Genomic DNA, 13,124 nt, shown 5'->3' with positions numbered 1-13,124 from the left:
ATGAAAGAAAAAACAGTCTTGATACCTCCAATTTGTAATAAAAAATATGTTTCCAATTCTTCCTTCTTGATTCACTGTATATAATATTCATTAAATTTATATCATCTTTCCCTTAAGTGTGGTAACTGTATCTGGATCTAATTAGTCTTTGTCCCCTCCTGCTTTTAGGACCTGGCATGTTGCCAAATTAGCCAAAAAGATACAACTTCAGTTTTGGGTTAGAAAACATGATTTCAAAGAAAAGTCATTACTGCCATGTGTGACTGGCATATCAGGAATATAAAAACCTCCAGAATAACATAGTAACTGTATACTTTGTGAACGAGTCTACTGTTAACATAATGGAGAATTAAAGATAAGATGTTTTAAACTGTAACCTATCTAAGCAAAAGACACGGACTACAGTAAAGCGTTGATAGGGAAATTAAATTGATTTTATAAGCTATTTTGATTGCCCTACAGCATATACAAACAATGGCACAAATAAAGCCTCCTTAAGGCAAAAGTCACACTGCAGAGACATCCTATCTCAAGTAAGTTGGATGAAAGCAGAAATCAGGACGCCCACGGCCTCTTACTTCTTATTTTTGTGTAACTATTGACTCTGCCAACAGATTTCACTGAACAACTGAATTTTGTCTTAATTTTCTCTCAACTACTTATAAGCCCTACTAATAGTACTGCTAATTACTTCCAATACCACTTTCTCATGGTAGACAAGACCATTTTGAATACATCACTTCTTCTAGAGCCCAAACAACTCTTCTAGAGGGAAAGAGAACTGTTTACAGTATTAGCAACTGTAAAGTAAAAGCACAAATGCTGCTATTTAAGTAAAACAGAACAAGTATAATACTAATCTGACACAATACACCCACAAGAAAAACTTATTCATGTTTTATATTCTTTAGCTGCCTTCCAAAAAAGCAAAATAAAAATTACCATAATCCAAATTATACCACATACAACGTAACAGAAGTGCCTAGGACTTCTTGTTGTCATCTCAGTGTTTGCAATGGAAATTCAACATCCTTACACGCTTTACTACTGAACAAGTTAAATCCAGTCACCACCCATTGCTTAGCTAGTAGCAAAGATTCTTCACCCTACAAGGCCCACAGAAGAGTCCAGTACAACAGTTTCAGCACTCCATTCTGGTTGGCCTTGTTCACTTATCACAACCTCATCCTTTCTTTTCACTTTATAGAGAGTGTGAGGATAACACGTATTAGCTTTTAGAAACAAAAAAGTGTTATTTAAGTGCAAGTTGAACCTCTGATCACTCTGGGGCAAAACTAAGAGTTAACAGATTTACATGGGGGGATTTTTGTTTTAATGCATGTACTATTACCATTTTGCTTTCTTCAAACTACAGCCTTCAATTATCAACATGAACAGTTAGTACTCTACTCCATTGTCCTAATTGTTAGCAGCAAAGCCCTTGTAAAATCTTAAATTCTAGGAAGTTTTGCCTGCACCATGGTTCATCAGCTCTAACTGAAGGTAAAATCCTCAGCAACACGTCTGTGAAAATAATACGACAAGCATTTTATCACAGTCAAGAAACAGCCATTTTGATCACTGGTTAGAGCAGCAAATCTTCAGAAGTTTAAGGAGTAAATCACATAACCTAATTTTAGCATTAGATTTTGGTATTATTTTTGCCCTGCAAATCTTAGTGCAGTAATAAAACTTGTGGAGTTTAAGAGTTCAAAATAAGTAAACACTGCTGAAAGAACTCTTTCAAATGAAGAGAGTAACCAAGAGACAAGCTGAAATTATCAGCTGATGTTTCAAGACAAATTCAACATAGCAGCTATCTGCTTATAGACTGCAGAACTAAGACGCCAATTTTTATTACTTCGTAGTCTTTATTACTTTTTAATCAATGTTTTACAGGACTATCAAGCACTTAGAAGCTATCCAAAACTTACATGTAAGATTTGATACATAAAGTGCAGAAAAATATTCTGGCCTATAAAATTTAACAAGGCTTCAACCATACCAAATCCTATCACTTACAGAGTAATTAACTCCCTGCCCTTAATGCTGGTAGCAAGAGGAGCACCATACAGGCAGGTGGAGCACTTGCTCAAACAAGAAGATATAAATCACTTTTTTTGTTGCATTGCCTGCTACAGGCTGCATACCTCCAGAACTGGGGGAAAACTCCTCTGAAGTAAATGAAAACAAAGAGGACAATTTAAAAGTGTATTCTAGATGACTAAACAGGAATCACCTCCAGATTTCTTCCTAGTTTAATTAGTTACCCAACATAGATGCCATAATATACTCGAGTATCCCCAAAGTAAGCACAACCTTGGGTTTGTTAGAAACTGGTATTTTCTAAGTGTTACTCAAGTTAAAAATAACATTCTTGAATCAACTATAGGGTTTTCCTACAGATTGTCTCAAGACAGCTGTATCTTTTATGCTGGAAAAGTAAACATGACTAAGCACATACTATACAGCACTCAGTTGTGTCGACACAAATAGAAATAGCAGACTGCCATCTCACACACACACACCCCCCCCCCAACATATTACCACACAGCATCAAAGGTTTACAAATTGAGATCAGCCATTTCATGTGTAGTGTTTTCACCTGCAGAACTTACAGCACTTTGCAGAAATAAGGAAATTAAAACAGGAGTAGAATTTTCAAAATACATATGTATCCCCTTCACTGATCAGACATTTCAAAAGCAGTTACGTATCCTGGTTATTTTCTCCAGGTCATATTAACTATAAGGAAAAACAAACAAAAAAAACACCCAAACAAACAAATAAAAAACAACAAAAATAAAAAAGAAAAACACATGACAAAACCAAAACAACAAACACAAACAAACCACAAACCAAAACCCAAATGCAAACCACCAACCACACACACTCACACACCCTACTTTGTTAAATCCTGTGTGTCATCCAAACTTTTAGGAACCCATTCTTCTTGTACGCACGCATTTTTGAAACATCTAGTCATACACTATGAGTCACAAGTCAGGAAACACGAAACCTAATTTTCCATTTTTTAAAGAGTTACCTGCAGCAGCATCTTGTTTGGACTTTACCTAATCACATTTATCATCTTTGTTAACTCCGACTTTATTGCAGTCAGGATTACCTACAGAGGATAAAGCATCCCTCCTCACCTGCAATGATCTTTCATTAGTTTTCCAGGTGCTGACTTTACAAATACCCACCCATAATTTCAACCAGATAAAAAAATGGGTGGGGAAGGAGGTGAAGACAGTGCGCACACAATTGAGCTCCTGTGTGCTCTATTTATCTTTGTAAATCAGTATTGCCTTACTAACACACACACGTAAAGACATTTAATACTGTTATCTGTTTTAAATTATATGAAGTTTATATAAAGGAGAACAACTTTGAAGAGAAGACAGTTAATACTTGGTTCAGGTAAAGGTCAGTCTAAACCAAGTATGTTTACTGCACCAAGTTTTATTCAAATAGTTAGACATCAACATTCAAGAAGAGCAAGTTTTCAGAGCCCTCCAAAAACAAAAGGAAAATGTCCCCTTTTTTTCTCAAACTGTGTTCTCTAAAAAGTACAATGCTCAGTTAAACCTCAACTCCCAGACACGTAAAACAGTTCCAATACTACAGAGAAACTTCGTAACTTCAGAAGTTAGAAATGTGAGAAAATCTGTTTCAAATGACCATTCATATTCACATACAGTGGTTTCACACTTTCAGGCTCCAGAAACGACTGACAGCTGCATGCAACATTCTAAACTACTTGAACAGTAAATCTTACCTACATCAAGTCTTGAGAAAAGAGAAAGTGAAATACTAGTCTACATAAGAGGTGCTAAGCTTTGACCAAATTAATAGAACAGAACATAAACTTCTGTCCAGTACCCTCTGATGTTGTGTTAAACATCTGTTTTTCCTACTTCACTTCCTGTTCTCTCTTTTTCTCCCTCCCCCACCAGACAGGAAATTGTCTTGACAACAAATGAATCAGCTAGAAGTAGAGCTAAGCAGCCATCAGCTGATTCTTCATTGTTTACAGTCACACACTTCAAAAAGCCTTGCTACCGAGTTGTTCTAACTTTGTTAAAATAAACGTTTAAACACAACAGAGCAAGCCGTTTGAAGAGCTAACCCTAACCATTCTATGTAATGACTTTCATCTCGAGATAGAAAAATCAAACCAAGACACACTTTGCTCAAAGTAACTAAAATTGTAACACCACATGTTGTAACTGTCAAGTCACAGGACCTCTAACCTTTTATATCTAGGGTCAACTTAAAAAAAGCCAGTCAAAGATAAAAACTCTAAATATAATCCCAAACAGCATTACAAATGCATTTGCTCCTCAGAAGCCATCTGGAAAAGCAACAGTATTGTTCATGTTCAATAGCAGCCTCTATCTTCTTGTAATGTGCTATTACAATGCCAACTCTATTAGCGTTACTGCATTTCATTTCTAAACTTCTCTTCCCTCAAGAAAGCCTAACTCCCATAAACACATAGATGGTGAGAACTATTTCAAGTTTGAAATTAGTACTCAAGATAAGCAGTTTCTGCAGAAACTCACCTATTTTAGGACTGTTACAGGCTATTTTATCAGTTAAGTATGTTTAACAAAGTTTTAGCATTCAGTACACCAAATATTAGCCTCAATACTTTTGGGCTTCCTATCTCACATTCTAAAAAAGAATTAAAAAGTTGAGATTAGTATGACATTTGAGATAGCATGCAAGCTGCTTAAAGTCAACAAAAAAATAAAACAAGAGCTACGGACAACCAACTCCATAGTGAAAGATTACACCACTACAATTAGTCCAACTACACAGCTCCGAAAGAGTTCAAGTGTGCCTCTTACCACAATTGCATGCGGAGAATGCACTAAGGCCTTAAGTTCATTCAGGTCGTTCTCAGCCTGTAGAAATCGGCATAAGAAAAAAAAAAGTATGTAAGGAGAGTGGATTTTGAATTCTCTCACAGATACTATAAATTTAAACAGTGGTTAATACAGTCCTATAAGCCCTACGTTACCTTATCCCATTCTCCTTCCATGACATGATTGCGGAATTTGGTAGCAGAAGGATGTTCTAAACGACATCCTGACTCTTGCATGAGGAGATCAACAGTCTGGCTGCAGGAGAGATACAGTGTAAAAAAACCTGACCAGTTTTACCCTCACAAATATACCGCCTCCTATGATAACAGTTAACCATATTTAAAAGCAGCTTTAATAAAGTAAGAATACTATGACCAGATTCAGATGCTTGTCCAAAAAGTTGCCTGAGACATGTAAACAGCTACCTGTATCTAAAGCAAGTTGTCAATGAGCTTGAAAGCTTCACTGAAGTACCATAAAGTATGTGACTTACCAGCCACCAAAAACAGCCATCCCTGCACAGAAGATAAACTTCATGAAGGAAGATAAAGACTAGAAAGCTGTTAGCTACACTCTACTACCCCCTGCCTCCCTCCCTCCCCCCCATAAAAGAACATGGAATGCTACTACATCTGCAACAGGCCTAACTTTTCCTTCTTCACTGCATATTAAAAGACTGGCTCCTTAAAATAAAATAAACAAAGTCATGAACCTATAGCCCTCCCCCTTTACACTAAAAATAGCTTATTTACTGTAGTGTCGTCTATGAACAGTCACGAGTTGTCTGCTGCTGTAAACTTGCCTCTTGTGTCAGAGGCAATTTATTTTATGTGCTAAGTTTTTTATTATTGACCCATTCCACAGTGTTTTGGAGACTTCTTTTGTGGCAACTAGGTGAAGACTTGAGAGGACTTCTCTAACCTCCTTCCAAAATTATGACGTGTTGGCTTTAGCTTTACTCACGAAGTGAGTGTTGCGATTAAACTCTTAGACTTCCCCTACTCCACCTGGAAATTATTTTTCCTATTCTGATTTTAAAGAAGAGCCAACACCAGTCTTTTCTAAGCTACAGATAAGATTATTATCAAAAACGTGTCCAGCGCAAACCTTCAGAGGCCTTCGCCATTTACGAAGGGGCGAAGGTTTTCAGAGCGAAGCCAAACATCTTATTTAAGCGGCAGTTTAGTTTGTGCTCTCTTCCTCAGAGCTGTCAAGCCGAATCTTTGAGCGTATCTGTAAATAGCCGTCTCACCCGTCCCCGTCCCCCCCAAGCTCGGACTCCATTATGTTTACCAGATAACTTCTCCCCTACTAACACATTTGTATCGATCAGCCCTTATCGGTGTGCAACTCGACTTCCATATTGCCATCCCTGGCAGAGGACGCTCATGGCCTGTCCCTTCGCGGACACCGAGCTAACCGGCACAGGCTTGGAAAACACATCTCTGGCTCCATGTTGGGGTTTTTTTACGTTAGGGCCTGCTCCACCGCTCCTCCTCGCACCCAGGCGCTGCTCTCTCCTCCTTGGGGACTACCAGTCTGCGACGGGGCAGGTTTTACCACTAATCCCCATGTGGAGGTCCCTTCCTCTTCCCTCGCCCCTGCTCCCCGCTTCGGGCAGCCCATCTTCCGGGGGGACCACCGGCCTCCTGCGGCCCCCTCCCCGCGGACGGAAGAGGAGGACGGCGGGGCGTCTATACGGGGCCTCCCCCGACCCCACGGAGCCCTTCTGTCAGGACACCAGGCCGGGGCAGGGAGGGAAGGAGCCCCCCCCTCCCTTTCCCAGGCCGCCCTCTCCCTCGCCCACCGCGGCCTCGTCGTCTCTGAGGCCGCGGGCACTTACTTGAGGCCCAGGCTGTGAAGGTGCTGCCCGATCAGCCGGATCACGTCCTCGTCAGACTGCGAGAGCCGCTTCTTCTTCTTCAGGGCGCTGCCGCCGCCGCCCCCCAGCTCCGAGGAAGCCGGGCCGGGGACCCCGGCGGCGGGCACCCCGTTGTTGACGCTGAGGCCGCCGGGGCTGCCGCCGGCGCTGTTAGCCGAGGGCAGCAGCCCGTTGGCGTGAGCCAGCTGGTCGCTGGCGGCCGTGCCCGCCGAGGCCTCGCCGTTCTGGGCGCTCAGGCAGCCCAGCTCCGGGCCCACCGGCCCTTGCGACGGCTGCTGCTGCTGCTGTTGTTGTTGGCCCCCTCCTGCCCCGTTGGCCTGCATGGCGCTGCTGACGCCGCTGCCGCTGCTACTGCCTCTGAGCGGGGCGGCGGCGGGGGCGAGCCCGGCGGGGAGCGAGAGGGACTGGGACGAGGTGAGGCCTGCTCTGCCCGCGGAAGCCCCGGGCTCTCCTGCTCCCTCCACCGCCGCCGCCGGGGAGGCCCGGGCTTTCTTCCGCGGGGGCGGGGAGGCTCCGCCGGTGTCCGAGTCGGAGGAGGAGGAAGCGGAGGCCAGAGTTTCCTCACCGAGAGCGGCCGTGGTGGGAAGCCGGGAGGGCGAGGAGGGGGAGGCGGGGGGGAGGGGGAAGGGGGGTGAGGGGAGGCGGAGCTGAGCCCTATGCCCCCCGGGGGTCCCGGAGGCAGCGCCGCCGCCCGCTCGGGGCTCCCTCTGGCGATGGCGGCCGCCGCTGCCCTGAGCCCCCGGCCGGCAGCCCCAGGCACCCGGCCCGCTCCGTTTGCTGCCCGCCGGGTTTGTCTCCTCTCAGCCCAGCTGCAGCCTAATGGAGTCCGGGCCGGGACGTCACAGGAAATTCCTATACTGCCCCCTACACACACTTCCGCCGCCCGGGGCGGGGGGTGGGGTATGGGCCCTATAGGTGCCGGGGGGCGCGACGGGGCAGGCCTCAGGGCCGCCGCAGGAGCCTCCCGGATCGCCTCTGTAGCGCCCGGCCGGCCTACAGGGTAGGGGTCTACCGGCTCCCATGGGGGCCGCAGGCGTTCTGCCTGAGGGGGTCCCTCGGTCATGGGGCATGAGCTCGGTGGCGGAGATGTGTGAAGGCGTGTGGTGGGAGCACATGATGTGTGGTGAGCACCCACCGCCCGGACATGGCTCGGTGGGACAGGACAGTGACCGGGTGGAGCAGGGTTACAGTAATTTCCTGAGGCAATCTGGGTTTTGTTCTTTTAAGAAATGGAGAACTGCTCAGTGAAGTTGCATCCTGTCGTTGCCCAGGTTGGTTATTGGAAGGATTCAGACCCACTGCTGTTGTCTTATGTACTCTCTGTGTGCATTGGCATGGAAGCAGGAGGCGAAGGGTGATTTTGATCTTCCAGGAATGTTCAGAGTTGAGGTACACTTATCAGGACATGATGTCAGAAAACATTGGGTGTTTTGGGCATCCCAGTCTTTGCCCCAAGGTATCTCCCTCCTGTTCTCTTCTGTGTGATGGAGGGCAAACACAAACACTCAGCCAGGTCTCTGGTCAAAAGTCACAAGTGAGTGAAATCTTGGCCTTTAAAAATAGGGTTATTGTGTGTTACTTGGTTTAGAGCCTAGAATTTTTGTGTTTGGTATTCCCAAGCTTTTCTCCAGAACCCAAAGGGAAATAACAAAACTTTATTTTTTCTTAATGAAAGCTGAGATTAACATCTAATCATCCTCCGCTTGACAAGCTGCGGTGTTAGGAACACTGAATGTTGACCAGCTTATGTTGGATTGTTCAGTTTGGACAGACAACAGTGCTTTCATTCGAGTGGAACTTGGAAGAAGTTCAACTGGGAAATCACAGGCCCAAGACCAGTGGAGGAATCTGCGAAGAGACAAAAAATCATGAAAGGAATGAAACCAGAGAAAGATGAGAACGCATCGAGGCCTAGCTGGTGGAAGTAGGTACTGTACTTTGGCCCTGTGAAGAGGCCACAGAAGGTATTTGACTGTTAACAGCTGAAGCACTCTTATACTAGAGGGAGAGTTGGAAAGAGCTTTGTAGCTGAGCACTGCCTAGCTGTGGCTATAGGGTTAAATTCAACACTGGTCTTTCAAAGAGAGGAGTATGTTGATTTCATGTTACTTAGCTCACCAACCATTGCTGGAGAATACAATGTATTTTAGCCTTCACCACTGCCATATCTTCTGTTGCCTTCATTGCTCTGTCTTTTCAGCATTCTTAAGTAGTTCTTCCTCAGTTCTCCCCCTCCCCAGGTGGCCATTACTGAATTTATGATTCAAAAATTTGGGTAAAGATGAGAAGTACAGTACAAAGAGTGGCATAGACCCTGTGAAGGCACCTGAAAGTGAACTCTAAAGAGCAAGACCAGGTTTTGGGGAAGGTAAGGTTGCCCATCATTCTTTCCTGCCCTGTGCCTCAATGTTCCTTCCTGCCATACATTTATGCCAGTGCCATGCTGCTCTCCACCATCCTAAGAGCCTGGCATTCACTAGTCAGATGCTGCTTTTGTTACCTGCATGTAGCCTGCAGCTCCCACGCACCTGATCCTGTCTTAATGACCCTTTGGAGAGTATATCTGTGATGAAAGTGTGAAAGAAGTGCAAAATCCCTTCCCTATAGCTGGACAACATCGTATGGGCAAGTGGCTTTATATACCATTCTGTGATAGAAAAGGATCTCACAGGGATGTTGCTTCCCCCATTCATTTCAATTAAATATTCTCAGGGAGCAGGAGTAGTGTTTGGAGCTGGAAAGAACCAGAAAGATGACTTTTAAGAGGTACATATTACTGCATTAATTGCAGTGCAGATTCTTCCCCCCACCCTCCCATTGCTTTCTTTGGGAGAGGAGGTATCCCAGCAGAAGCACAAAAGGCTGGAGAAAGAAGCTTGGTATTGCTGGGATGGTGCAAGCCCCAGCTCCTGTGCTGCTCCTTTCCTCCTTTGTCACCTATGGCTTTTCCTAGTCACCAGGAGGGGGTCTTGAGTCATGTCTGTGGCTAGCAGACTTCCCTCCCTATGCTGGAGCAAGGAAAAAGAGAATCTGGAATGGGGCAGTGGCATCATGCTTTGATGGTCTTTTATCAGCTGAACCCTGATTTGGATCCTAATTCTATTCCACACCCTTATGAGAGAGAGAAGATTTAATGATAATCCAAATAAGCTTGCAGCTTTTTGAGCAATGAGGTGAAACAACTGGTTGGTAAACACAAAACACATCTTGCTTGTGACAGAGGACTTAAACAGAAGTACACATTCATCATGTTTGAAGTTTCTCAAAAGTAGAGAATAAATGCAAGAGTTCTGCAATAAAAATTGACAAACTTATCAACGCCCTTAAGAGGAGTTTTAAAGACAAACCTAGGCAGCTTTAAACACAGTTGTCATAGTATCAATCATGTTAGTGAAGTAGAGGTAATACATAAGCATGCAAAATGTGCACAATTCTGACTAGATTGTAATTCAAACAACTTCCTGTTGCATAGGCCCATATCTTTAATAGAGAGATGTTGCAGAAACACTTACTAGTTCTGGTGGAAGTTTAGAAGACAGAAGAGACCAATCACTCAATATCAAAAACAACAAAGTGTAGAATATGTTGAACAAGTGGTATCTTTAGATGTAAAAATCTGTTTCAGGACAGTGTAGATTAAATAGAAATGCTTGAAAAGCAAGAAACGCTTTTCTTCTCTAGGTCTGGAAAGTTAAAAAAGAAAACCACCCTTGAATTTATCATTTGTGTGCTGACTTGAACTAACCAAACTTTGGCTATTTTGCTTGGGTTTTATTTTGTTTTAGAGGAGGATGGGACAGAAAGTCCAGATCTGAATAATAGAAAGGAACTCTTTCATTAAGGGGCTGGGTTTTTTGATGATAGCCGTGTGAGGCTGCTGTGGCAGAGCTGAAATATTACAAAATACTAGAGATGGATTAGCAGTCAAAGCTGCATGATGAAGGTAGTGGATCGTTTGATTCCCTGGTATCAGGCATATGTATGTATATTTTTACTTTCCAAATCCTTTCCAAATTTGTGGTTATTGGAAACAAACCAACTAATAACAAAGAACAACGGAAGAAAGAATAATTTAGAACAATAGCATTTTCCACAGTACCAACTAAATAAGTGCTTGAGCAGGCATCTGCACATGCTTGCAACTTTCAAAAGGTGGAATATGGATGAAAAACAGCAACCCTCCTTAAACAGCATTTCTAGAAAACGTTCAGCAGATAGAGGATTTGTGAGCAAATTACACTGGGCTGCAATTCCATCGCCTTATGCGGAGGATTTCAGTAAAGGGGTGGAATATGAAAGGCAAAGCATGACTGGAGTTGCAGCTGAAAGAGAATGTGAAGAGTTACGAAAAGGGTTTCTCCAGGTACATTGACAGCAAAAGGAAGGCAAGGGAAAATGTGGGCCTGCTGCAGAATTGGGTGATTGTCCTGGTGATAAGGAAAGGGCCAAGATATTCAAGGGCCCCTTCACCTTGGTGTTTACTGGGAAGAAGACTTGCACATCTCCCAAGCTTCTGTGTGTGGCTGGTAGTAGACTTTTTGGGGAAAGGGGACTACCCACAGTAGATGAGGATGAAGCTGAAGCCCACTGAATCAAACTGGTCATTTACAAGTCCTGGACCAGATGGCATGCATTTGAGTGTTGAGGGAGCTGGTCAGTGTTACTGTGTGTTCACTCCCTGTGAGATTTGAAAGGCATTTAGAAAACTGCCCATGATTGAAAAAACACAAATGTTAGGCCTTTAAGCTCAGTATGTCTGACCCAATGTCACTGACTTTGGGCTTAGTGAACAAGGGGAAATCACAGTATGCCATTTAAGCTTGACTTTTTTAGGGCTTTTGATAGGGTCTTCCTCAGTAACCTTATAACTGGAGAGATGTGGATGGAGTGGGCCGACTATGTGTGTGAAAAAAAAAAAAGCTGTACCACCAGGCTTGAAGAGTAGTGCCTCATTGGTTTGAAAGTCTGACTGATGCCCAGTTAGGAGGGATCAGGGAGTGATACTGGAGCAAGTCCTCTTCAATATGTTCATCAGTGACTCAGATGGGACACAATGCACACTCAGCAAGTTTTTAGCTGATCTCCACACCAGACTGGGGAGATCAGTTTTCATACTGGAGGCCACGGCTGCCATTCAGGGTAGCCTTGGCAAGCTGCAGGAATAGGCCAGCAAGAGCTTCATGATGGTCAACAGAGACAAGTGCAAAGTCCTGAATATGGGACAGGCCATCCTCATACAGTGCTGCAGGCTGACTGCCAACTGGCTTGGGACTAGCCCAGCAGAAAAGGGCCTGGCAATCCTAGTGGTCAAAAGAAATTCAGCATGGCAGTTCAACACCTGCAGAGCTATATTATCAATATACCCAGCAGGCATATGCTGTGAAGGTGTTTGGGGCTGGAGCACATGATGTACAAGTAGAAGCTGAGAAAGTGGGTTTGGCTACACCAGGATCTAATTACAGTGTTCACCTTCTTAGAGGGAATTACAGAGGAGATGGCACTCTCTCCGAGATGTGCAGCAACAGGACAAGAGATAAAAGTGAGAAGTTGCACCCAGAGAAGTTCCAATTGTGGGTAAGAAAAGTTCAAAGTGAGAGTGGCTAAGTGCTGGAACACATTTCCAGAGTGACTGTGGACTTTTCCATGCATGAAGATACAACTAGACTGGACAAGGCTTTGAGCAATCTAATTCAGCTTTGAAGGTAGCCCTGTTTGGAGCAGGAGGCTGACCTGCAAAGGATCCTGACCAACTTTAACTTTGCTGTGATTATAAATACACTTCTGAGAAGAATCCCTGTGGTATGGGGGAAACAACATTGATGACTCACTCAGTAATTGTCATGTCTTGGGGGTTACTGATACAATGTCCCAAAGCTCCAGTAGGAAGCCTTGTAGCTGAGCTCATGTGGCAAGGATAAGTGCATTAGTGCTATTGTAACCTAGTTAAATATTAGGTAATCACACTGTGTCTTCTGTCTGCCGAATTCGTGTACATACACTGATGCTGACCTCTGCACTCTCCTGGGCAATCACAGCATGGTGTGGTAACAAAAATAAATGTCAGAAAGTGCTGAGGATCCCATGTGGTACAGAATGTCCTGTTCCATACAGGGTGTTCCATATTATTATGTGGTCAATACAATTTATCATAGGAACGGAATATGTATCTGGCATGGCTTTCCCTATATTTCTGTTGGCATCAGTATCTTTCTGGATGTGCAGGTTGCCGTGTATTGGGAGAAGTCAGACTTCTCTGCATGGTCAGATGAAACATACATGTGCAAGAGGTCTGATGCCAGGCTGGTACTTACTGTGCAACTTCTCTGAGCATGTGCAGCAAGACAATATTACATATACTGTGAATCTGA

The 13,124-nt window shown here is 44.0% G+C and overlaps 1 protein-coding gene across 4 annotated transcripts in view; it reads right to left on the bottom strand.

The window, feature by feature from the left end:
• Nucleotides 1–7,539, bottom strand: part of WDR26 (WD repeat domain 26) — a 32,533-nt gene extending 24,994 nt beyond the window's left edge. For 2 of the 4 annotated variants that reach the window (XM_080616984.1, XM_080616983.1), the window contains exons 1-3: nucleotides 6,718–7,539; nucleotides 5,030–5,129; nucleotides 4,857–4,913 (exon numbers count right to left, since the gene is read on the bottom strand). In XM_080616984.1, the coding sequence (XP_080473110.1) occupies nucleotides 4,857–4,913; nucleotides 5,030–5,129; nucleotides 6,718–7,079 (519 nt within the window). In that variant the 5' untranslated portion in view covers nucleotides 7,080–7,539. The remainder of the gene's footprint in view (nucleotides 1–4,856; nucleotides 4,914–5,029; nucleotides 5,130–6,717) is intronic. The other 2 variants (XM_080616981.1, XM_080616982.1) reach the window with 1 other exon arrangement.
• Nucleotides 7,540–13,124: the final 5,585 nt, after the last annotated feature.

Source organism: Psittacula echo (assembly GCF_963264785.1).
Source record: "Psittacula echo genome assembly, chromosome: 4".
Classification (NCBI taxonomy): domain Eukaryota; kingdom Metazoa; phylum Chordata; class Aves; order Psittaciformes; family Psittacidae; genus Psittacula; species Psittacula echo.
Note: the sequence above shows the minus strand (reverse complement) of the source record. Positions and strands in the feature narration are given on the sequence as shown.